We start from the raw sequence: 27946 nt of genomic DNA on the forward strand, positions 1-27946 counted from the left end.
TGCATATGTATGTTACCATACACCTTGGTTAGAGTAGTTCAAGTATATATGCAAGAGTTTTGGAGATTTAATTGCCATTGCCATTACTGTAACAAACCATAATTAGTAGTCCTCTTTTGATTTACTGTAAATGCCAAGAAGCCAATCAAAAAATGTACTTTCATTTTAAATGCCAATTCTTTTTTGCTTCTGTGTTTATTAGACAAAACCATTGCATGCTTTCCCTCCAGTGCAGTGATTCTGGCAGCAATAAAAGGTAAATCAGTCAAGTCAGTCTTTTTCACGTCTAACAGAACTCAAAAAGGGGGCATGTAATATTATACATTAATATATTTATATCTATTTATTTCTATTTAATTTATTACATCGTAGCCACCAAACACAATCTCTAATTGGACCTTTTGTTACAAAAAACATCTTTTTTTTTTAACCTCAAGTCAAGTTTGCAAAAAAACCAACTATATATATATATATATATATATATATATATATATATATATATATATATATATGTCAATGTCAGCATTTGACTTTTCCCTTTGCCATATAAAACACTAAAGAGTATATCATCACTCACTATGTGGGTTCCATGTTTCCCCCGCAATTAAACCTAGGGGTCGGTTGTGATCTACCCCCGGCAGAAATAAAAGACAGATCGAGTGACCTTACTAAACCTCTTTGCTCTGAGAGGGATCTAAGGATAAACTCGCACATGGTAGATTATCAGGCACTGTCTGATTCTCCACGCCATGTGAGATGCGTAAGACATTCTGTTTTTCACCCTGTTTACAGGCGACAGTTGCACTTTGTCTTGGCTGTAAGCTCATCTTCCCCTGATTTCCAATTATGAGCCTTTCCTTTGGTTCTAGGCCATGGTACCATGAAAAGCGGAGACAATTCAAGATCCCCTACTGATAAAAACTGGATGAGAATAACAGAGGTAGACCTTCTTTGACTAGCAACTGTTTACCCACTCATTAACTAGGCCATGCTTGACTGGGTTTAGCTTCCTGCTCTTAATATAAGCGTGGTTACTGCTTATTTATTTGTGTGTACAAGGTGAAAGCATGTTAAATAAAAGCGCACAGGAAGAACATCTTAATACTTGTAACATTCCGAGACCACCCAATGCCCTATTTCACACTTAAACAGTAAAATGCGTTTAAAGGATAAAAAAATCCTTTAAAACTATATTTTTAAAAAACAGTATTTTTTTAAAAAAAATATGATTTGGAGGGGGCAAAAAAACAGAATTTAATGAAGACAAAAAATTAGGTTAGGATATTCCAGTGAGGTGCATACCAAAAATATAAGGTGTGCCATTTAAATAATATTTTATTAAATACTTAACTATACTATGTTATATCCAAAAGAAGCACACAAATAATAATAATTATGAGAATAAATATAAATGTTTTCACAGAAAATGTAATGTGTGTGTAAGTAAATGGTAGGGTTATCTAGTCTTTTTAAGTAAGTGTTCATCAGTATGGATTTTTCTGATATAACAAATAGGTTAAAGCTTCAGTTCATTTATATATACAGATATATATACACACACACACATATATATATATACACATACACTATATGGACAAAAGTATTGGGACATCTGACCATTAAACCAACAGGGACTTTGATGACATCATATTTTAAATTCATAGACATTAATATGACATTGTTCCCCCTTTTGCAGTTATAGCAGCTTCCACACTTCTGGGAAGGCTTTCCATAAGATTTTGGTGGGTTTATGTGGGAATTTTATCCCATTCATCCAGTAGAGCATTTGTGAGGTCAGACACTGATCCTGGGCAAGAAGGTCTGGCTCGCAATCTCCATTCTAGTTCATCCCAAAGGTGTTGAGGTCAGGACTCTGTGTGGGCCAGTCCAGTTCTTCCACACCAAACTCATCCAACCATGTCCTTATGGACTTTGCTTTGTGCACTGAGGCATAGTTATGCTGGACTATTCCCACTGTCCCCTTCAGCATACCAAGACATTTCGAACAATGCTATACACAGAGCCCTAACCTCAACATAAAATTGAACACCCTGGGGATGAACAGAGATTGTGAGCCAAAACACTCCGAAATGTTGTGGATTTCTCTATACTCTTCCCAGAAGAGTGGAAGATGTTATAGCTCCAAAAGAGGACCCAACTACATATTAATGTCTATATATTTAGGATGCCATGTCAAAAAAAGTCCCTGCTGGTGTAATGGTCAGGTCGCCCAATACTTTTGTCCATAAGTGTATATATCTATATATCTATCTATACCGCAACCAAGCTACATTTGTTTATGAACACTCATTTGTTCTCTCTTTTTAAATTTGTCCTGATACATTAGCTAATTGCTTTTGGGCTGTTTACCCTTTTTCAAAATAGCTGTGCCAAGTTCTTAAACATAATTAGTTTTTATTGGACCAATGTACTTTAATTGTCAAACATATCTCCAGTCCTGCATCTATTTCATTTGTAATGGACATGGAGTGTAAACATCATATTACATTACAAAGTGTACACAGTGGCTTTAAATAATATTATATATCTTATTATATTATATATATATATATATATATATATATATATATATTACGGTATATATTATAACATTGGATATTATTTCAGATATTTGGCTTGCTATTTGTTAATATGTCTTGTGCATGGTAGATCTTATTGTTAACATAGTTAAACTGAATCCATGGGCATCTGCAGAAGTTTGAAGAAATTAGATTGTTTAAAATAAAATAATAAATGAATGAGAGTTAAATTAGATGAAGGAAATAAAGAAGGGCACAAGAGTACGGGAACAGAAAGACATGCCACTCTGATGTTTATTTTGTCCATTGTGGAAAGAAATCTGCAATCTGCTGCCTCCAATATAGCTTTGTTTTACTAGAAAAAATAGATTTCAACGGCTTTTTAAGCATAGTAGAACAAAGTAAAAGTTAAGGAGAATGTTCAGTTTTTGTGATCCCTATATATTAAGCCAGAAGCCATTAAGCAAATCAATTTAGTATCTCATTCCCTTCTGCAGTTATGTACTAGAATGGGTTAAAAAGGTATTATTTTATCTACTATAACAGGAAACACATAAAATGCAGTAAATTGCATGTAAGGGCTTTGCATTAGCAATGGTAGACAATGTCCATTTAATCTGCTCCTTCATTGTTCTTAATGCCAAAATAGACTGTCCGGAATCGACCCTGTAGCGATTAGAAAATTAGTAGAAAAATCTTTAATTGCCCCAAGTAGGTTTTTTTTCCTTCTTTTGGATCAAATGTAGAAGTAGATATGTGTGAAAGGTTGAACTTGATGGACTGAAGTCTTTTTTCAACCTACTATATACTTATATGTATTTATCTCAGAATATTCAAAAACATTTGTTATCACAGACAGTATGTAGCCCCATACCTCCATGTAGTTGTTAAACAGACGTATGACTTGGTCGGTAAAGTTAAATACGTTCCTCCAGTCGAAATTTGGTTGTTCATCTGACCGTGAGTCTGAATCACCATTGTAAAGGAAGTTGATCACATCATCAGCATTTATCCCTTCATCTCCAAGCTGCCTGTTGAGGAAATCCTTAACCGTAGGATTTTTGATGGTGTCCTAAATGTAATGAAAAGGGTACATTTTAACTCCATGCTTATATCTGTAACAGGGTTTTTGCTTACTTATCAAAATGTATTACTTCTTAATTTCTGATGACTTCATTAACATGAATTCTGTACCATTTGCTCGTATGGAGCTAGCAAATGGATTAGAGTGCATTCATATAAAGGCTCTGTCGCAGCAAATATATATATATATATATATATATATATATATATATAGATATAGATATATATGCATTGTAGATCAGCTCCTTTATTTGACATACCCGTATCAAATTCATTTGAACGCTGTTCTGGAAGAAGTACCATATCTGTGGCCCCACCTCTTCCCAGGCTTTTCCCATTTGCCTCAGACGCTCCAGTTGCTCAAAGGTTGAGTTTGCCTACAAAACAGAGATGCAAAATCTATCAAACCCAAATCTATCACAGTGAACACATTGCATAACGCCTATATAATATATATATATAGTGTAAATAGTCGGTCTCGCTAGGCAGGGCCCACGGTGAAGCTCCAATCAGAGTAGGGGTAGAAGAGATTAGACATTGATTAGACATTTTCAATAAGCCAGGATTTCAGTATTTGTTGTAGACTCGTTGTATTCATGGGATCAATTTCCCCATGTGCCAGAACCTCCATATCTTATCTTTACAGTTCTCCTCAAAACATTTGGGTTTTCTTTACTTGTGTTCTATACCCAGTAAATAACCAACCATTATGCTATTACAAATGTCTTTTTCCCGTGGGAGCCATTGTTAGGAGGACTTTAAGTCCATATATTAACCGTAGGTTGTGTTACTGGCACTATAAGTTCTCTAGAATCCCTAGAACGTTACATGCCAGTTGTTGGGCATGACCAATTGCAGGCTTGTCTCAGTTTTGCTCATGTCCGTGTTTCATCATTTTGAAAATCTCTAACTTTTAAAAAGTTTTTTTTAGGAGTTTGAGATTTGTACCTAAGGGTGTCTGTTATGTAAACGTAGCTGCTATTACATTGCAAAATCAATTAGTAAAGTAAACTACATAAAATATTTAAGTCAATCAATGGCAATCTTTCCAAGACATGGGCAATAAATATTACATAATTCAGGGAAAGATCAGCACATAAAGAGCTATAAAACAGTTATCAAAAACTATCTTTAAGCTAAACATCTGCTAGTCGTATGTTCACAATAACGTACAGGCCAAATACCGAGCTCTTTAAAGTACCCTCATGGGATGACAGATGCTACATAAACATATATTACAGAATGTCAACTTTCTGACCAAGTAGGGGTCATGGTTTCCCTGTAACACTGCCAGTGGATAGACCATCATTACTACATATAGATAACTTACATTTTTCAAGATCTCTTTCACGGCTGGAGCATCAGGGGTGTAAAGAATTTTCCCCATAAGCAGTGGTTTCATTGCACTCCAGGCTATTTTAGTTGCAGGGTTGGACTCCATACTTTGGATCAATGCGTTACAAAATGGAGCTGTGGAGCAAATTAGATTATTTTGCACAGAAGTTACTGGTAAGCATTTGCCTAGCAAATAGTAAGAGGTAATGTTCAGGTTGCATTAAAAAAATTGAAATGAGGCCCATCAATGTGACCATGGGGACTGGATTTCTAAGGTAATGGATAGCGCTTAAGGAAATGTAAAATTAATGTATCAATCATTTAGTTAAGATGTATGAGTTGCATAAAAAAAAATACAAAAGCATACAAAAAAGGATGGACATATATAATATATGATATAACTATAAACCAGAAGACAAACAAAACAAAAGGATAGAGATATATAATATCCTAAATCGCTGTTTCACAAAATATTTTCCACTAATGTTTTTAAATAATAAAAATTAAATACCGTTTAATACTGGGCTTTTTCCAGTGTACATAGTTCTAGCAAAATAGGATATATGCGTTTCTAAACTCTGGCAAAGAATTCTCGCTCCCTAATAACTTGCATGCCTTAGTTCCAGTAGTGGGATTATATCTTGCCATGGCTCTCCTGGCATGCCGTAGAAGAGGGGGAAAATGAATGTAGGATATAGATATATCGAATATAAGACAGGGTTCTCCTGTTCACCTTCTGTAGACCATCAGCAGTTGGAGCTGAAGCTGGCACAGAGTTGCTGGCCTCTTGGAAGTAAAGGCTCTGTCATGAGTGGATGCTGTTCTACACATCTGATTAACTAAAGCTTTTACCAGTTTTCGGTAATATTTGATGTGCACTTACTAGTCGTCTTGTCATACATGTAGTAGGTGTCTTTCCTGGTTGAGTTAACTCCTAGGAAAGCTTTGTAATTATTGTCCTCGTACCAGTTGAAAGAGAACACTCGGGCACCTCCGCCCTCTGGATAACCACAAAACAGGTCAGACAGAGAGTTCATCAGTTGGGTGAAGGTCCTTGGTCCTCCCTCCTGCACAATGGGCTGCAGCACCCAAAAAAGATCTTGGATACTTTCCTTCTGTGCTAACTAGAATAAAACCAGGAATTCATATGATTTACAATATGTATTATAAGAAAATTCCTGAATGCTCCTATATGCTACTCATTACCGCTCAACAATATATAGGGGCAAAAAAGTGAATCCCTTGCAGTTGTGGTGGTAGCAGAAGTTTAGGATTTCTGGCTGGTGTTTGCAGATTAGGGTTTAATAATTCCTCTGCTATCATACTATTGGTGTAGAAGGGTCACATATCCGAGAAAAAAGCATTCTTAAATTTCCATTCTGGAAAAAAATATACAGCAAAAAACAACTTGGTTACCTACCAAGATCAGCAATTTGTTACATTGTTAACATGGTTGTACTTTATTTGACAACAATATTACTAACACTTTAGTTTTGATTGAGACATACCACACCCAGACCTATACTTAAATTTAATGAGTTTAGAAAATGTATGAATCTGATTATTCAGAAAGGTCATTTTGAATGTTATGTTTAGGTTTCCAGCATACCAAAACCTGTTAAATTTTTGCTTGGAAAGCTTTTTTGTATATGTAATAATTCATAACTGTGCAATGCATGCCAAAAATATGAAATTCTGTTTTTGCTGGAAAACTTCTGATGCAGTGTATAAAAATCTGGAAACCATTAGTGGTGGGGAATGACTGAAGTTTTTCATTAATGAGGCAGGACAGGTCAGCTACTCACTTACCTCTTGCAAAGAGTCAGACAGATTTGAGACAACCTTCCCCCAGAATCTGAGATCTATACCATGGGAACTGCCGTCTAACACAGTTGGAAGCTGCAAAGACATTTTTAAACATAACACTATATCAACTGTCCAAATTCCATCAAAACATAACCTGTCAAATAAACAGATATAACATCATATGCAAGGCTTTATATAAACATATCCCATGCCTGCTGGCTTTGGTGAAGCATCAACATCTAATGTGTTAGTAAAGAGGGTTAGGGAACTTTTAGTATTCGCTGGGAGGAGACCTTAAGGGGTAATAAAAAAAATACTTACACAGCACAACATGTAAAAGCCTGCTAATGTATAAGGTGTAGCATGTGCCGGATTAACATTTTTTGTTAATTGCTAGTTTAGGAATCTATTTTAATCATTTTTCTGTGCCATAGTGGAACGGTGTGCACAAGAGAAGTCTAGAACAGAAATGCAGGGCAAAGGTCCCCTGCACGAGTGAACCAACAACCCCAGCCATACACTTCGACCCTTCATGGACCTTATCAGTGGGACACAGACGGTATCCCTTTATGAATAAGAGAGCAAGGAGGTCCACATCTGGACTTACTTCCCAATTTGAGGTGGGCTCCAAAAGATCCGTGAAGGGTGTAATAATATACAAAAAGGTATTGAACCGCTGAAGGCCAAAACGTACGACTGGGGTTGATGGTTCCCTTGTGCACCAAATTTGCTTCACATTTCAGATCTGGGCTGCCCTTGTGGCAGGATCAGACTTTTATGCTAATGAAACGAGAGAGCTACAAATTGAGATGCTCCTGAGCAAGATGCACTGTAGGACAAGCTAAGCATCTGTCCATCCTCAGTCAGTTAATCTCAAACATTTTTTGTCTGTTCCCAAAAACCTCCAGGTGCTTTTTCATCATTTGCACAACTTAAAGGTGCAAGTAACGTATTCGCTTTGATAGCATATTATACAGCTATAATGTAGGTAAATGTAGTTATGGATTATTACATTGTCGATTTGAAATCATTTGAGTTAAGGTACTGTTCCATGTGTCTCTGTGTCAGGAATGCACCATCATGCTACAAGACTGTACCCTGCACACTGCTAGCAAGTAGGATCTCTGAGCTTGTCCGTTTATGAAGCAGAGACCTACAGAAAAACGTAGGGATTCATACGTCAACATGAGTCACTAAATTACCATACTTAATTTATTACTTTTTCATTGATTGTGGACGTATGTGTGACAATATAGACCCAGAAATTATAGTAGAATGTCACAGCATCTACTCCTGCTCACAGACTACAGTCGGCAACCCTATGCCAGAATAAATGGTTTAGAGGCAAGAAGGTTAAATAAGATTTACACAAAGAAATGTGCATTGTAAAGGTTAATATTTTGGCCTGCAAATGTTGTATATCTGTGTTGTAATTGCCTATGAAATACCCTGCCATCTGATCTAGGCAAAGACTCTGATCTCTCAGTGAATTACGGTACATTCAGAGTTGCTAACAATACAGCTAGTTTATTTAGTTGGCTCTTAATACAAGTTTTGCAATACCGAGCAAAGCTGAGTGCAAACATTATGAAGTAATTGAAATTCTTTAACTTTCAACAAACAGATCAAGAGATGGCTCACAGGGAAGTGAACAGTTGCCAAATATGTTGCTTGATCACGGGACCTCAAATAGTCTACTCACACAGGTAGGCCATTTATCCAAATGTGACAGCTTCTGATTAGCCTACTTATGCAACAGGTTATTATTGAAGCCTGTTCAGGCCCGGTGAGAGCTTTAAGGACTTAGAGTTAACTATGCTAAACCTCAGAAGAGCTCCAGGTGCTGTGGTGGACATAAATCTGACTTGCCCGATGGGTTATGACTCAGAAATTAATTCTCAACCCGTTGTAGCTCAGTGCTACAGAATATATGGCTCTATATAAAACAATAAACAAGAATAACTGAATTCAGTGGGGACTTGAAACTACCAAGCTCCAAAGTTGTGAAAGATCATGATAGATATATTTGTCCACTATGTTTTTGGCCCTAAGACTTAAATGGTGGTTCAAACAGTTGTTCATCATCTCATAATCGTTATTGAATCATCTCAGTTATTTAAGAGCTATCTCCTTTGGGCTAAACAAATATATATGTTATGTATATATATATTATATATATATATATAGGTTCATCATGCAAAAATTGTTTAATTGTTCAATAGCTCCCGGTTGAATAATATAGTATTTGCTTTATTCAGTACTGTATGATTTAATATGTGCACCAAAAATGCAACAAAAGGCATTGTAGATAGGTAAAAACATACAACACAAAATTGATTGTTAAGATTTATGTTTAGGTGACCAGCTTAAGGCAATGGAAGCTGAAGGTAGACTTCAAGAATATAAAATGACTGCTCTGTGCTTCTCAAAGAAATCTGCATTGCAATCTTAAAATTGGACTGTAGTTAGTAGTTGATTAGCATCTCTGCTGCAAATTATCCATTAATTTCATTACTATACTTATAATAAATCCCTTAAATTTGAGAATAGTTCTTCATTCACAGCATCTGGTCCTCAAAGGGTTCCACACAAAACATTTGATCTCTGTACTCAGCATTTTGCTGAGATGAACAAGAGGCAGCACCAGTCAGCTGAAATAACAGGACTGTTTCAGAAAAAAGGCTTACTTTACCAGCTACAGCTGAACAAATCAGATCTGCAGAGCTAGAATTGTACTGCTTGTTCTATGCTCTGTGGGCAGCACTGACATTTGCTCTGCTTCATGCAGAGAAAAATGTGCTTCCTTTTGACTATCAAAAGATAGGATGTAAACATTAGATTGTTTTCCTTCTCTGGGTTCCTGATATTAATACAAGAGTATTTTAATTCTGCTGATAAAAGAATGCTTCAAACGTGTGCTTGGTGGCTATTAAAATATTCTACTTTTTCCCTTGGTAGTCTTTTATAAAAGAAAGTACACCGTCTTTGAATTCTATGGTTTTACAAATCATTAGTCATTTGTTCCCTAGTAGGTCTAAAAATTCAGTAAATACAACCTCAGATGAACAACAGCACATGACATATTACACCGTGTCAAAAATAAAGCCAAAATGGAGAAGCCATTTGTGAAAAACTAAGTACACCGTATGTTTAAATAGCTCATACCAAGAAAGATCTTCTGAGCAATTGCCTTTGGAGCTAAGAATTGCTCAAAAAAAGTCCGAAAATCCTGTTTTATTGTTGGGAAGTATATCTTACATCTTCCACGTAGATGTGCGCCACTTTGGCTCTTAATTTCACTTTGTTTGTTTGAGTAGTTGTGAAGACTATCTCATAAGTGTGCTGCACTTACTAAATATTTATTGTGTGGTTATATATAGAAACCACTTAAAATACTGCGCTTATCAGCACCCACTGTAATCTGTTTATCTGACTTTATATATTAGTACAGGGTGTAAATGGGACAAGCCTATGGCTGATTGCACAGTTCATTGTGTAACATAAGTGTAGAAATTGAATGGGCAGAATGTTCACTTTACTATATGCTACAGTGCACAACATGACATATACAGTCAGCATAATTAATACTTAAACTGATTGCTCAGTTTTAATCATGATTCTATGATATGCAAAAAAAACCAAACACAATTAGTTTGGGTAGTTATAGCACGATATTATCACTTTATTCTGCATGATTTCATTACAAAGTCTTTTTTGGGGGTTGGTGTCACTGGCATCTTTGGTAAACACATAGGATCATATTGTGGCCAATCATGCCAGCAACTGTATCTTGGCAATAATTGCATTAGCACACTTCAACAGTTCCAAGTGGAGATAAACGGCGTACTCACAATTCCAAATAGTTTGAAGAAATCAATGTTTGCATACAATACATCTTCAATCCTTTGCAGCCTTTGTTGGGAGAGGATGCACATTGCATTACGGACTGTGTGCATTCCCCTGCGGCTACTAAAAATGATGAAGCGTTCCAGGAGGGTTTGGCTGCAGGCAATGTCCTTCAGGGCTAGGTCAGGGACCCCATATGCAAACTGAAATCAAAAGATACATTATTTTCAGCTGACAGTAGTTCTTATATCATGAATCAACCAAATATTTACATGTGTAACTAGCAAATTATGGCAAACTTGATATTTGTAAATACACTGACCAATCATTTAAAAATTTTAGGTTTAGACTGTAAGCGAATGAGTGAGGCCATGAAGCCCACACTTTTTGCCAGGACCAAAATGGCAAGCTCACAGGCAGGGTCCTCAACTCCTGCTGTATCTTTTGTGTAATTTTACTTTTGGTATATAATAATACATAATAGTTCCGAAGAAGAGGTCGCTGCCCTTGCAAATTTACAAATTTAGTTATTAGGTTGTAGACATACTATTTTCAGTGCAGTATTTTGGAAAACTGCTGGAGAGTAGGTGTTTTATGCTTTGAATCAGTGAGGGCAAAGTGGTCCAAAATTCTTCAGACTCAGAGGTGGAAGCGCAGTAACATAACATTATGTGAGAGAGATAGTGGTATGTTTTATAGAGTAGGGTATGATAGAACAACTATGTTTTAGTTTGCATATGTTATTTGCACAGGACGTGGCGTCATATTGCCCTCAGTTCAAGTTAGGACAAAATGATGGTGCTTTCAGTGACATCCTCTTGCCCAATTGGAAGATCGGGGAGGAGATGTCAACGCAAGTTCTTGTCCATGGAGATGTGGATGAAGACTGAAATTAGCAGATTGAAGATAGAAGAGAAGATAAAAGATAGAAGATGTGGAAGCTGAAGTGGTTGACAGAAGCAGAAGTGGTCAGCAAAGAAGGAAGGGAAACATTTAGAAAGCCTGAGAGAGAGTGAACGAGAATGAGAGTGTGAGAGTATAAGAGTGGATGTGGGCACCGAATTTCGTTCCCCAATTAAAAATGCCCCCAAATTTTTGGCCGAACCGAATGGGCAGGGGACAAAATTTGTCACCCGAAAACGAATGGGCCAAAAAGGAACCAAAAAATTGGTCAGAAAGTTTTTGGCCCATTTGCACATGTCTACTTTTGAAGTTACCCTACACATTCCTACACCTGACCTTGGTTTTCATAAAATAATGCAATCTTACAGATGCAGTCCTGTTTCCACAGACCTGACTTTAGAAAGTGACAGGTCACATAGAGAATGCGTAGAGAACTGTTTGCAAGTCACAAATAAGAAAGAATATACAATTACGTAAAGATCATTTCACTCTGTACTGGCGCTATCAATATAGCCATGCAATGATTAGTCTGGCAAGAAAGGTAATAGACCTTACTTATATTTATCTACTGAGAACATAATGGGATGTCTTTTGTTACAAAGCAATATGGGAAATGAGGAATCATCAGCATGGAACTAATGCAGGTTTTGTGGGTTTAGTTGCCTATTACTGTTTCTCATTTTAAGTATAAATGAATGCTTGACTGAGAAAGATGGTTTAAAATGATTATAAAACTAGCTTTCAGTACAGGTTCATAAACAGAGAGACATAAATCATTTAATTATTTCCGTACCAAATAATTTAGAATCGTAATATCATAGTCATGATTTAACTGTTTAGTGAAAAAGGAGTAAGATCACTCTTCTAGCATTTAAAACATTATATAGACAGCCATTCATTGTGTGTGTCAGAAAATGTTAGGTCAAAACTAAAAAATAAAACCTATTATTAAAACAGTCCAAAACCTGGAACATTATTCAGTGGAGATGGGTGAATTTAGAAAGATGGGATTAAATGGAACACTTAACACTTAATATTGTGTACATTAACCATTACCTAGATTTATTGTTATATTATAATGTGCTATTCTGTAGAGTAGCAATATTTAGACGTTTTTGCGGCTTGTGAATACAAGTTTCCATTTTTGAACCTACTCTTAGGCTTGCTGGGTTGCAACTGAGTAATGCTTTAATGAAACTTTAAGACATGAGATTTCGTAACAGCCACTTTTGCCTTAACTACACTCATAAACATATTTTTATCTTCTTGTAACAATTTGCTTCAAGGCAAAACCCTTATGTGCCTGTTTGACACTGCTTTGCAATATTAATATTTAACACCGGTTTAGCTTCCTATTTATAAGACAACTTGCTTTCCACCTGGCGATACCCATGAGGTCACCTTTCCCTAAAGCCATGAGAAACCTCATGAAGAGTCATCCACAGACCAAACTTGCCGAACAAGATGTCAAGTGATATTCTGTCCTGTCAGTGACTAAGGTTTGATCATTTGTGTTGCAATTTCCACAAAGAAATGGTTTTGTATAAATAGAACAGATTTGTGTTATCTGTTCCCACACAGTACAAAAGTAATTATGCTTCTTCTTTCAGTTGGCTGTTCCCAGAACAACGATAGCTAGAAGTGTGAGGAGTACAAGCTGACTCAGTGAGAATATAATGGTCAGCTGCCAGACTTATGGGCAACCTTCTTGATGAGTCAGCTGGCAATAATCTTCGTGGTAGTAAGACTCACCTGCCCTTTTTGTTGCAAATGTTACATTACTTATTCTGAGGGTGAAAGAATTCTGACCTATTGATCTGTGTTTGTTCATGGAAGACAACAAGAGTTTTTAGTGTCTCGGGTCACAGGGTAGAGGTTTTAGGAAGATTTAAAGCTTAGTCCACAGGGAAGGGACAGATTACCCCACATGAGTGAGATTTGGTCCTAAAGGCCTCAAACAATGACATCAAATAAAACAGCTGACATGAACAAAGATTTCACTGTTGTCTGTGACTCAGTGATAATCGGTATAAATGATAATGCATCCCCTGCTAATTAAAATTTAATTTTATTATGAGATACAATGTGATAAAAAAGAGAAAAAAAGGGATACATTTCCTGATCATTTCAGTGTTTTTTGGTGGTTGTTTATAATTTGGAATTTTTCTTTTAAGCAAAATTAATTTCAGCTAAAAAAACCAAACTACTGAATCTCTAAATTTGAAGATTTACAAATGACAAATAAAGTGTGGATGCTCTGCAGTTATAGTCGCAATATCTGCTGATATAGGCATACTAGGTAGTCCAGGATCACCCCTATGCAGCAGTAACATTGTCAGAGTGCATGTGATTATTTTATTTTATGTTACTCCTATGACACTATTATTTTAGCAATATTAACAACATTTGTTATGATCGCCAACATATGTAGTGTTAAAATGTGTATGTGAATCTTTTAAGTTAGAACATGTAGGGTGTCCAATGAGGTTCTGTAGCAAGAAGAACAAGGAGAAGGTTGATATGTGGCTACACCTATTTATAACACTGATCCTCTATAGCGCAATAACTATAGGCCAAGGCTAGCCATCAGGCACACATGTCCAGTGGCTTCTCCCACATACTTTTTTTGTGTGGATCCAGACCTTTAGTGAGTGGGCACCAGTTGGATACACATGACTGCATGCTGCAAAAGCGTAGGAGTGTTGCGTGCAACCGAGTGTATCTAGCAGGTGGCTGCAGGCATGCAATTTATTGGCCTCTGGTATTTAAGTGCCAGGCCCAGTTTTCACGGACAGTCCTTGCCTGGACAGCATCATGTCCAATGAGATTAGATAATGGGAGTGCTGTCTGTTGTCAAGCATACCCAAAAAGAAAACAGTCCCCTAAACACAAATTATCAGACCCAGAATGCTGGAGAGGAAAGAAACGGGACTGATATTTTTTCAAAAAGCATACAATTAGGGTTAATTCTGTTTCTAGGGTATCTAAGCACTAATCTCTTTGCTACAGACTATTATGGAGCTCTGCAGTGAGAAAGCGGCATACAAATGAGTGAACACACTTTTCTCAGAAATAACTAGTAGTTCTTGTGCTGGGATAAATGTCCACATTGAACAGTGAATATGGTTTATCTCCATCAATAGAAGTTTTTCTACATTTTTACAATGAAAATGGATCTGAAGTGACTGACATTACAGTCAATGAATAACAAAGAAGCATAAAAGAATCCCAAGGTCATGTGGGTAGAGTTTGCTTCTGATTGTTACCTGTTCAACGCGGACTTGAGCATTGATGAGCTGATAAACCACAGAATCAGAAAGTCCAATATCTTTCAATAAAAACATAGTCAGGATTTCGTCATCTTTTAAGATATCTCTGATTCTTATTCCACGGCCTGGATGAATAAACAAAGGTCATCAGAAACATGATTATCTCTTTAGTTTGGAGAAGAAGAGCCATTTTTCTGTCCTTTGGCTACAACATCCATATACATCAGTTCTGCTATGTCTATATAAGTGGAATATATTTTGTCCTGGTACAAATCATTAGTTTTAATTACACTTTCATACATATAACTAAACATAACTGTGAGTCTTTTCATGGCACAAGCATTTCTGTCTAGGACCTTATATACATTATAATTGCTACAAAAAAAGAGATTACAAAATATATAGGGGCACCATTTGGACCAGACATGCAGGTCTTACTCTCAGGTTCTAGGTGTCCTAGGTATTAAACAGTGATTTAAACAGGGGTCTCAGTTTAACTACCTTCATTGGCATCTCCGTTATACAGTAAAGCGGTACAAATAACTAGTGGATCCTCATGAACAGGTCAACTACAGGCTCACAAGACATTTGATCAATAAGATACCCCATATTGCCATGCAGACTTAAGAAAGAAAAAAAAAAACTTCTTGGGAGAACCATTTGGAATGCTAAGAAGTCCAGCCCTGGTCACAACCCAAAACCAAGTGTGCTAGAGGTGAATTCTGAGTTGCTATTTTGGCTGCTTGTTAAAGTCTGTGACAACACAGTTGTTATTACTATTGTCAGTGTCTGGTATTTGTAATTCAATAGGGTCTTTTAAATTCCCTCTTGACAATGACAGTGACAAATGAATAGAGATGTAACAGTGTAGCTTGAAGGAATACAGTGTATCAGCGGAGGACATATCTCTGACTATGATGTCAACACCTCACATAATCCTCACAATTTCAAGTATGTATCTACTCTACAAAAACACCACAAACTGTGACATAGTATTCCTGCCATTTCAAATAATTGGGACATTTATCACATTTTAAGAATCATTGTTCTGCCCTTTTCAATAAAATGCAAAGCAAATTCCATTTGCCTCTGATACATTGATTTTTAACATATTTTAATGGTATATCTTTGTATGCTGATATGTGTGTGTTTATATAAAAATAATCATAGAGATGGATTGTGGAACCCCATAACTACCAAACTACTAATGTAATAAAACAAAATCAGAGTTGCCTGAAACTTTTCCAGGGCTGGTCCGTAAGGTTTCCATAAAGGTAGACATCGTGTACAACTCCTTCCAGATTTGACTCAAATGATAGATTTCTGGTTTATCCAATAAAACGTCTTGGGCATCTCGATAAGCTCTTGCTAAGCTGAAAGGGCAAAGAACAAGTGAATCGTTACAAATCAATGGGCTTTTCACTAAAACTCAAATTATTAGGAGAATTAACAAATGTAGTGGAGATAAAAATATGGAAGCTACAGTGAGGTACATGCAGATGGGCAAATCAAAATCAATCCTGACCTGGAACTCACAGCATTTATACTCATTACCTTGTTAAAAAAAACCAAAACATACAAAAAGTTGATTTTAATGCTGAAGTTGTCATGCTGGTACAGTGTTTTCACTCTGCTGTTAGTTTTCAACTTGATATGGCTCCACTGTCAATCTGTTAAATTGAGCCTAGCTACACGGAAAAGCTGTTGAGATGGGTTTTGCTTTTAGTAAATAGAGTTGTTTTTTCTTAGTGCACAAAATACATCTTTTGACCCAAGTCAACCTGACCAATAGGGAATGGACCTATGTAGCATGTATGGTACTGTGTGTATAACAGCAGATTAAGATGGGCTGCTTAATACATGCTCAAAGATTCTAATATACCTGTAAATTTAGTTTCTACACTTGCGTAAGTTGCAGTGACTATAAATGTAATTATTCCACTAAAAGGAAGATTACCTGTTGATAAAATTCTTGCATTATGTGTAAAAAACGTACATGTAACGTATTCTAAGGTCTCATTTCCTCCATGAACAAGCCCCTTCTTTGTGCTGCAGGGGTATCACAACTCGATATACACGATATATCTACGACTACTGTGTAGTAATTAAATACTTCCTAATTCCAATGATCCGCCTCAAAGATCAGTGAGATATTGACAAAGAAATTCTGACATCTTAATTAAATATTATAGAGTTCAAGAAGAAAGGCTAATCTATGAGAAGCCTGACTTGATGAGCACCGAATACCAGTAAGTTGTATTCTGTATGATAAAGGATATCTAGTGTCCATTGATGAGTATGTATCTTCAAAAATAATTTTCTCAATAAACCTGCACTTCTATTATGATCTATAATATGCTAAGTTCAAGCTATAAATTAAGTATAAAATGTTCGCTAAGAAAGAGTTTTTGACTTCAAAATCCATTAGAAGACCTCTACATGGGTATGTCTCACTTTTGATGACTACCATATCACCTATTTGCTTATCGTATATGTCACTTATCCTATAATGGACAGGCTGTGCTCACAATGAGCATTTTGTTTCATAATGACAAAACAGAAAAGGTATGTTATATGAGATACACTTAAGCCATAGCTTGCCATTTGTCCATGCAGTGTTGACAGTTGACCTCTATGTGACATTTCGAGTCTGTGTCCTGTCTGTTTGCGATGCCAGCACTGTGTAACACCACCCTCATTTTTTCATTGTTATTGCAGTATGACTACAATTTTGTTTTGACTACATCTGAACCAGTATTTCATCGCGAAAGTCCAAACAAATATTTCAGTAACGTGTTTAGTTATGTTTAAATTTCGTTCCACTTGTCCCTTTTTGTTTATTTTTTACACTCTACTTAAGATAGAACAATGACATTTACATTACATTTGTTTACATCACATTTTCCTTAAATTAAGTTTTGATAAACTCTGCTGGTTCTTGAAAAAGAAAAAGGCTAAAGAGATCAGAATGTGCTCATTAGATAAGAAATAAACAAAATAGGGTCAGATGGGGTATTTTTTTTTATCAAGAATTGTTGCTAACAGTGGGTCTGTTGATGATAATATAATTTTGGCATCAACCCCATGAAAAAAAATTCTAAATAAAAAACCTCTGGCTAGAAGGTCAGACACTGCTTTGTAAGCGGTGGTCTAAGATCGGTGGCTACTCAAGAAGTTACTCTTACAAGTTATAGCATGGAAGGGAGATGAGGATGGGTGACCTATATTACTAGGACTGCTCTAATTTGCAGCTCCATCTGCTTTTATTCAATAGGATATCCTATATTGCCAAATATGTATATATGTGATCTTTCAGACAAGCTGTATATTTCTTTCTAACCTGCTTTGGTTGGCTCTTTGCGCACCTGATTGAGTTCCCTCATTGGCCCATTAGTGTTGGAGTCAGAAGACCTAATTATATGTCAGTGAGGTGTATTCTGGCCACACAGAGAGCGAGTGACATGTACCACCACCCAATTTATGAAATAAAGATACCAGGTTACCTCATTTTACACAGTTACTCATTTTAAGGCCCCCTGTTGAAGTTTTATGATACAAGGTATATATATAGCTAGGGAAGCTGGTGTAACCTACGGTCGAAAGCATGGTTCAAAACTTTCTTGCTCAGTATTTTGGTCCTTGCATCCATATGAGTTCTGGGAAAGGCACACCTTATATTTCTTTTTGTACCTGGTGAGTCAGATTCAGATCATCTGTCGCTTAATAAGCTTAGTATGGGGTCCAGATTGGCTCAATTCATATTGTGCCGCTAGCCGACTTGCCAATCTATACAACATGATGCGTTTCACATCGCATTAAGATCAAGCACAGTATTCAAAGACAGGGAATTCTTCAACTTTTTCTCTTATAATCCTGTTCATAAAAAGAACAGATGTGTCGAACTAATGTGAATCTACTCATACTCTCCTTTGCTTACACCTCAAGTTACCCATGCCAGGAGAAGGGCTCTTAAGAAACAAACATATTATGTGCTATGTTGGGAAAGCATTGAAGTACCCAGTTGCTAGTGGTCTAAAACCTTGAGGATAAACAATACGGCAACATCCATTATATACTCTGAAAGTATGGACTTCTGTGTAAAGCATTGTAATATTGAATATGATGAGTGATGAGACTGCATCGATATGTGTGATTCACTGTGAAAAGGCTAATGTGGTTCATTAAGCAACCAAGGGACTCGTGCGATGGACAATATTTTAGAGCGATACAAAAAAAGAAGCACATGGGAGAAAGCGTATAAATTTAGACGAGCTGTTAAAAATAACCAATAGGCACATACAATAAAGCAAGGAATCGGTGCACACCCAGCAAATACTATATAAAAGCATCCAAGACATAACTATTGAGGATTCTGTCACTCTAAATGTTTTGATGAAATCTCTTCTTTAAATTATATATGCATAGATAACGGGCACCATTAATCAAAAAGTATTCTTCCTGCACCAGATTTCAGAAGCAGTGATAAGATATATATAAGCATGATCAGAAGCTAGACATGAAAAAATACGGTAAGTCTTTCTTTGGGCTTCTACTCAGTTCTCAAAAACATTTCTCCAGAAAGAGAACACCAGAGCAGTTACAGGCTCGTTATTTTCTTAAAGAAAGTAGCCGAACGTCTCACCCACGGATGAACTTGTGTCTTGACATGCTGGCGTACAGCTAGTATTAAGAATTACGAACATGAGTGATGTATTGAGGACGTACCAGGAGAATGTAAACCAGTTACCATCTAGGTTCATCCTTTAACACAGACATGAATACTTACATGGAATTGTTGTAGTTAGAGACCACTCCGGGGGCCTCTCCAGGTGTATGACTTCTAAAACAAGGATTGTTGGTATTACAAAAAATTCCCTGTAACCATGGCAACATTCCTGCAGAGGGCATCGCCTTGTTTGGGAAATGACCTGTTCAAACGGATCAGCACAAAAAAAAAGAAAAAACATCCAAAATTAAAAAAAAGAATCAGGTTTGTTTTTAAAAGGGCACTTGTCAAAACATCAGGAGCCTACGTGCGGCATTCCTTTTAAGCTAAGTCTGCTTGTACAACTTTATTTTCCACTGGTCTGGATTTTATCTCCTTGAAGGTATGCATATCTTAAACTCATGCAGTTAAGGGGCACATCTTGACGTCCTATTCTTCCATAATGATTGCTGGAAACTTTCTTACTCATGATAAGGTAATACCATTTCAAACAAATATATTAAATCACTATCTCTTCACTCCTACGGGTTAATTGCTGCATTTCTTTGCATCAAACACAGTAAAGGGCCTCTGTATTTCAGGGTGAATGGTTTTCACGAGACACCTCCTGGCACCAAAATAAATAAGTATCTAAATGTTTAGACGTATTTTTCTCCATTCATTTTAACATACTTAAAACATGAGTTTGTTACAGACTGTATTCCACCTCTCTATACATGTTCAACCATGTTGTTGAAAGATATACAAGCGGAGAAACAAATTATGAAATGTAACTTAAAGGGGTAGCAACTGATTCATTAAAATGTGTGTTTTTAGTCCTATTATTTGTGCTCATGGCATCAGGAACAGTTAGGAGAAATTACAGCAAATGAAAAGAGCTAACGTATAATAAAACATGAGTCAAACTGACTTCAACCCCTTAAGTACAATGGGCGGTCCCTAAACCCATTGAAAACAATGCATTTTGAGCCCATACATGTACGGGCTTTGTCATTAAGGGGTTAAAATAGAAAGGGAGTATTTCCATCAGGACAAGAGACTTCCGAGGCCCTGTACATATTTCTAATGAAGGAATAAAAGATAGCACCTTTGACTAAAGACTCCATCATTTCACAGACGAATACGGCTACATCGATTTTCTGTATTAATGTTTACCAATCTCTACAGACACACAAAGTTCTATACATATTCGTTTTCCCAAAAGTAGGAAATCCATAGAAAAAGTAGCTTTACGCTAAAATGTTATACATTGGTTTGTAATTATTTTTTATTTTAAAATCTCTATTGATATATGATAAAGTGGCTGGCTAAACAATACAGTTAAGCGAATTTATAAAGATTATAATTACAAAGATAGAGTGTTAAATATGTTTAGCCTGTTACATAGGAGGCCTCCCTTCCCTAAAGTTACAATAAAGCCACTTATCTGTAGTTTCTGTTTGGAAACGTTTGCAAATATGTGTCGGGAAACTGCTGTTTAGCATTGTATGTAATGCATGTGGTCGGGTGAGAGTGCATGGATACTTACATTCATGTTGGCCATACAATGGATTGGCATTCCTGAGCCACACCAGGACAAGGATCAATGATAACGGCCATAAAATTTCAACAACAATCCGGAGCTGATAAAAAATAGAAAGGAAAATATTCAAGTATGCATTGCATAATGCCCTGATCTACATCATTGTCCAGCTAAAGGCCCACTGGGCTGAATGTGACCTTCAAAACGTTTTGTAGATGCCTCATCAGTCATGAATCTAAGAACACCAATCACCCTACCTGAATCTAATTAATTAGTATAAATTCCCCCAAAATTAATTAAAACAGTTCCCCCAAAATGCATATTATTATGTGGAAGGGAAGACATGAGACCCGCATGTACAAGGAAGCAAATCAGAGAACCAGCTTTAGATTCATTGTTTGTTGCTTTAGACATACTTTTAAAATAAACATTGTATCTGAGCACATGACATATACCTTACATGCCCTGAAAGCAGGAACCTGAGGCTATTTTAAAGAAGCATTGTTGTCTGGGCGCATTAAAAACAAACCAAGAATGCGTTTTTCTGTGTACGGGTAATAGAGCATGTTATATACTAACCACTACACCACTGAACTTGTGTTTAGGTGAAATGCATGCTAAATATATAAAAGAAAACCCATAAAGTAATTAATAGGATGGACATAGTCAGCGTGGAAAGGACATACATGCAAACGGGTGACATATATACATATAGAACAAATCGCCCTGGTGAAGTTTTTCATATAGTTAGAAGTTCTTATTTTAAAATTAATGTTTAAATTAACACTATTTCCCTTCATGTGGATTTTATATAGCCCCATTCTACATTATTTCTGCGGACAGGAGGAGTCAGTAGTCCCATGCACATCAGATCAATATCCAGAAGTTAGTGTAGACAACCTTTTCAGAGATCATGCATCTTCCTAAAACTCTACTGTATACACGCCTGAAAAAGACCAACAGCTTTAACTGGGGTCCTACCATTCTTGGAACCAAAGACATCTCCAGGTCCAAGTAGACCCCAGTATCTCCTGATAGATGGACAAGTTCTCAAAACCAGGAACCTGAACACAATCTGTACTATTAGGTATCTTTATTATGTATCTTTATTTAGATTGGCATGCTTATGGAAAATGTATGCTGTATGGATGAAAAATACCTAAAATAAATGACCCTTCTGTCCCTAGGTTGCTCAAGGTTTCTAATGGCTCACCATGAAATAATGTGGGAGGGCAGAAATATCAAATAAAACTGAAAAATACAATAATTATTTAGAAATTAACAAAACAATGCTTACCATTACAAGGATTTTAAAAAATAAAACCTTATGAAATAGAAGATGTACAAGGTTTTGTTTTTTAAGGCTCATTTATCATTAAAGTTATTTGTAGCTAAGGGCTACAATCCACAGAAAATAACTATATGAAATATATTCATCTCCAGAGAGATAAATAGGAAGCCTCGAGGAAGATCAGTATGTGAGTATGAACTGTGAGTCAGTTTAACATCTTAGAGAAGACAACAGGTTGACTGTAACAAGAGAATACCTTTAAAGATCAAGCAGTTGCGTCAATTTAAGATAGCTTTAGTATTACTGGAAGGGAAAGTTAAGCAATCTCAACATTTTATAGAAACAGTTATGAAGATATAGATAAATATTTAACACCAACGCATAAGATGATAGCTATAGAACACAGAATAACCCCTTAACACAAGAAGCCTTTAATTCATTTTTACTAATGTACATTCTTTTATCTGGACTGGCACCTGGGTAAAATGAACCGATGGAAAATGGGCTAGTAGTACATGGCATGATTGGGGCAATAGTGGAAAGGTCTGGGGTGATTTTATCCCTTCTCTGCTCTCTGTTCCCTGTCAAGATTATGTTGAAGGCTTTTCGTTTGAAGAACACTGGCCGCACAAGAGTAAGTCACTAATCCAGAGTATAAAACATGGGCACTGTGTGTGCATCCTAAATAGGGAAAATGAGAGCCGTATAGTATATTCTATACATTTACTGCTGTTGTGAAATCATTGTGTGATGTATCTTAGCAAATGAAAGTATAATCATACAGTTAGTGGTTACAGCTAAACTAGTGTGACACAAAGGATGATTCAGCAATTGTTGGGATATAATTTCAATGTTCCTCGCCAGACTAAGGTGTATGTGTGGTGCAGCTCAACAACATCTAACATTAATGTCAATCACACCAGCTGATTGCGTGACTAAAGGCAGTGTCTGGACAAGGTACTGTTTGATGGTTGATAACAAACACTGTCACATAGCTGCAGAACTGACATGGCCCTAGTTAATCCTTAAATGTGGAATATCTACACATGACTAACTTACCTTTTGTCTTTTTCTTAATGTCCAGTTCTTCCAAAGCAGAAGTTTAACCTTAGCCTTGAATCTCATCCTTCTCCTGCTAAGATGTCGCCAACCTGTGATACATAACATTACACTGTTAGATCTATAAATCAATTAAACTTTACATTTTACATTTAATAACTAATAACAAAATGCAAATGTTTGGGACCATCTTTTTGTACAGGGTTTGCATGTACTTTCATACAGAATAAAACTGATCTTTTTTCTTTAATTGTAATATTGTTGATCAAAGGACCACTCCTAACAAAGAAGCCTTAAACATTACTGTTTATTTTTTTCTCATATATACTGGGCCCCATGCAAGACCAGACTGAGCTGACTTAAAGGTAGTTTGGAGGCACAATAGAGAAACCAGTCCATCGGCTGTTTGCCCGGTGTGCCCGACAGCCAGTCCACACATGACCCCATGATTGTTCAGCATGGACTAGCTGCATATAAGCACAAGCAGTAAGCACTGTAATTGAGGGATCAGGTGTTGTTAGGTATAAAGTCAAGTGGGGTCCCCCACAACAAGGGTTCCAGCACAAACACCTTTATGCCCAGATGTTAATCCACGTATACCTAAAAACAGGGATTTGGATTCTAAATGAATTAGACCCAGCAGAATTATTTCTGCAGAAGGTTAAACTATGTGCTTGCATGCACAGAATATACCGGATTCTTTCAGTGTGGAATGACCTGGATGCAATCAAGTTATGGGAACTCATAGAAATTGTAGCCACTTATAGATGGTTTAAAATGACTCACTTTGTAAACAGTTCTGATCTTTTGTCTCCAGATTAGGCTAACACTCTTGGTCTGTTTATATGTGGTTTATTTCAACACAATTTTGTTAATCCTTTTAGTGACTGAGCAGCTCTGGGCTACACAATAGAGAGGATAAGACCACTTTTTCATGGAACCCTCTGGCACATAAAGAGCTGATTAGGGAAGAAACAAGCATTGCAGGCCCCTCAGATTCTTATAAATTAATTTGTTTTTCAGCATTTCGTTATTGGTCCCACTATCCTCTGGACCCCATTGTAATGTTTTGTGAAATGCTGCTATCATATCCCTTTGTAAATTCAGTGTTTTCAGTTGGAAGATGTACCATGATGTGAAATAAGCAGCCACCAGCAACTGTCACAGTACATTGACTACTATGCAGGAGGGGACGCCGGTTGCTTCAGCGTAGAAACTATGCAACAGCATGCCTCTACCAGGCTTGGTTGGTTTACGTGTTCGTTATATGGTGTAATATTAGGTTATGCGACTGATCTCCTTTAGGTTGAATTTTGCGCTCTAAATGTAGCATCAGTGACATTATTAATGATCAAATACGTTATGACAAGTTTTATTATTGTTATGTTAATGATAACCTTCATGACTAATTTGTGGAGCGCCACAGTGGTTGACATAGTTGGCCACCATGGCCAATTTATCCAGCAAAATAACATTATTGGATCAATATTGGTGTTTGTGTTTATTTGAGGGAAGCTCTATAGACGGTCCCACAGTCAAGTCTTTTTTTAGAAAACTCTTAAAATAGGGGGAAACCCACATTGTTTTTTTCTTCTTGCTGTGGGCGACTTTAAGAGAAGCATAAAACAAGTTACAAACATTTTAACTTTAAATCAGAGAGCTTAAGTGAAAGTGTACTAGAAATATAGACTTCTACAAAATTACATATTTGGTCAGGCGTACTATTTGGGCTGTAATGTAATACTTATCACAAAACCGTGAAGTGCTTTTGAAATAGGGAGGATTTATTTATATAAAGGGATGAGTATCTTAAAGCCTAGGAATGATATGCCTACCTTGGACTTTTTTGACAGGTCTCGTAAAGGAATGCTAGCATAAATTTGGAGGAGGCAGTTCTAAGGAATTAAGACTCTGCAGATTTTTTGATGACTTTAAATAAAAATAAAGGTCTTTGCCAAATACCAGGAGCTCCTTGCAACATCCAAGAATGTACAGACACATGGAGTGAGAATACTATACCATGTCAGCTCACACTGAGCTTTTAAGAACAGCAAAGGCTTCATCCCCAGACAAAAACATGTATGGGAGATCATCCAATGCAAGCAAAATTTGTACAAAACAGTCTTGTTTATACAGTGCAGTATAAATAATACATGCCAGGGAGCTAACTATATGTGGATACGCCAGAGCCCTCAAACAAGAGGGTGAATTAGATGCCCATCATCTATATGTTCCTTTAATGTGCTTCCAACACTCCCTTCTATACAGAAAGCAATGATTAGTCGAAAATCAAGGTTGAAGAATAGACAAAACAGAGAGAACTTCCTTCATGACAGCAAGGCCAAGCCTCTCCAAATCCTCACCATCTCCAGTCTTAACTCCCACCTTAATACCACCTGTCATTCTCTCTGTTCTACTTCATGTCAACTCTTTATTTCTCCTGGCTATTCAAGTAATCCCTGCCTTACATTTCTACCCTCATTACACCCCAGTGCTCCCCTTTATCAACCTTTATATAATCGGCCCCATTTTCAGCTTCCCCTATCTTGTCTCCCCAACCTCCAGTCTCATTATAGCCAATCTTTCACTCTGTTAGTTCCATACACTAAATAAACCAATGCAATATTTAAGCTTTAAAATCTATGTAACCAAACATTTGTCACGTGACATTATTGCACAATGCATTATATATTAGACATACAGTATACCAAGAAGTTTTTTATTTGCCATACAATTGATTTTATTTTTTTATATATATATTTTTTTTTAAATAAAGAGGAGCTGCTGCTGTTGCATAAAAATAAAGAAGATGATCTGCTGCTTTTGTCACCACAGAATGATGATGTCATGTCATTTGTTTTAAGATGAGAGAGGAATTCTATGTGAACTGTAAAACACCTGGTGGAGTGCTGGAACCCTGCATGCTGGCAAAGTCTGATAAATGAGGGTATTATAAACAGTAATCTTACTAAATAGGATTATATTTTACAGAGAGATGTTGTGCTGCTGATGCATCTATTCAGTACCGTGACCTACTTCTACACCAGTGGTTTAATGTCTTTTATAATAGGTTACATTCAGTAACTGGGGAGCAGAGATCACTTTTTTCTCTTCAACAGCGAGTAGACAAATTGTGCCAACTAGCCTAATCATCATAAAATGAGTAACCTTTCTGCATTAAAACTTTTACAGGAACCTCAAGTGGAGCATAGCATTATGGGAATTAACCGCTTGACACATTACACAAGTATTTACATGTAATAATTTGCGTTTTACTACAAATTAATCAAGGGGATTGGGTGCTTTTAATTTTTTTTGTGAATGTTGTTAGGAATATTAATGGGATAAAATAGCTAAAACCAATATTCTATCACATATCTACAGATATTTAATTGACACAGTCAATGGAAATTAGCCATTTATTGCTGTCTAGATTACATGGAAAATTGTAATACTTTCTGTATGAGAATATACTATATTACAATTGTGATAACAGGGTTTGGAACATACTGAACTTATTAATTCATAATAATGCAACCGCTTAATGTATGAAGACTGACAATTCTATATCCAAATATTCAGAGAACCTTTTTTTGATAGTTGCAGTAAAATTAGCAAAAGGGATTACTAGGAATTAACCGAGTTATGTATGTAAGTATATGTGTATGTGTAATATATATATATATATATATATATATATATATATATATATATATATACTATTGACACCTCATTTTGATCATTGCATAAATGACAATATAGTATAAATTATTTGCAGAAAATATTACAAAATATCCGTTTACTGGTTGCCGTAGAAATCCATACACTTATATACTTATAGTGGCAAACTTTAAAAAAAGTTTAAAGAGCAATTTCTTACGATGAATTAACGTTACTACATGTTCCAACTCTAGTTTACAGATTTAAGAAATCATTATTAAAACAAAACAATCACCTCCCCGGTTATCTAATCAATCTATGTATTGTTTATCGGTTAAATCGTATACATTTAGGCACCTATATATAACCCTTTTGTTTTCAAAGAAAAACTGGAGAAATTTTGATGCAAATTGCTAAATTTGGAGTGATCACCGTATGCTACACTTTAGATACTGTATATGCTCTATAATACAATAGGCTAGCAGTGGATGATTGCATTGTTGCTATGGTGACAGCCTCACTTTTCAAACTTTCCGTCAGAATTGCTGTTTAAACATAACCCCCTATTATCACTTTACAGAGCCCGTTACAACAAAGAACAATATTGTCTTATCTAAATATTTGATTTTAAAGGATATGCATTGAAATGGCGCAGTTATAAAGAACAATCCACCTCAATTGTGCTTTACAACAAGAGATGGTTTCATATATTTAGCTGTTCCTTTGCTGAGCCTTGAAAGACTCAGATGTTACCACATCCTCGTAACCACGTCCTGACATTCTGAGGCCTGAGAAAAACTTAAGCGAACTAAACCCTGGTGCTCCTCGCAGCCAGCAAATTAAATCTTAATTAACTTACCTTTTTCCTTAGGAAATTACAACCTAGCGGGGACATCCATTGATAAG

At 36.3% G+C, this 27946-nt stretch overlaps 1 protein-coding gene across 1 annotated transcript in view; it reads right to left on the reverse strand.

Annotated features, from left to right (window-relative positions):
* The window catches only part of ABCA4 (ATP binding cassette subfamily A member 4), a 62980-nt gene extending 39515 nt beyond the window's left edge, over positions 1-23465 (reverse strand). Inside the window, exons 1-11 of the mRNA XM_053470126.1 lie at positions 23381-23465; positions 21037-21130; positions 19569-19710; positions 16016-16155; positions 14780-14907; positions 10616-10813; positions 6768-6857; positions 5842-6082; positions 4954-5093; positions 3884-4000; positions 3415-3612 (exon numbers count right to left, since the gene is read on the reverse strand). Of these exons, the coding sequence (XP_053326101.1) occupies positions 3415-3612; positions 3884-4000; positions 4954-5093; positions 5842-6082; positions 6768-6857; positions 10616-10813; positions 14780-14907; positions 16016-16155; positions 19569-19710; positions 21037-21130; positions 23381-23446 (1554 nt within the window). The 5' untranslated portion in view covers positions 23447-23465. The remainder of the gene's footprint in view (positions 1-3414; positions 3613-3883; positions 4001-4953; positions 5094-5841; positions 6083-6767; positions 6858-10615; positions 10814-14779; positions 14908-16015; positions 16156-19568; positions 19711-21036; positions 21131-23380) is intronic.
* Positions 23466-27946: the final 4481 nt, after the last annotated feature.

Source organism: Spea bombifrons, chromosome 6 (genome assembly GCF_027358695.1).
Source record: "Spea bombifrons isolate aSpeBom1 chromosome 6, aSpeBom1.2.pri, whole genome shotgun sequence".
In the NCBI taxonomy this organism is placed as follows: Eukaryota; Metazoa; Chordata; class Amphibia; order Anura; family Pelobatidae; genus Spea; species Spea bombifrons.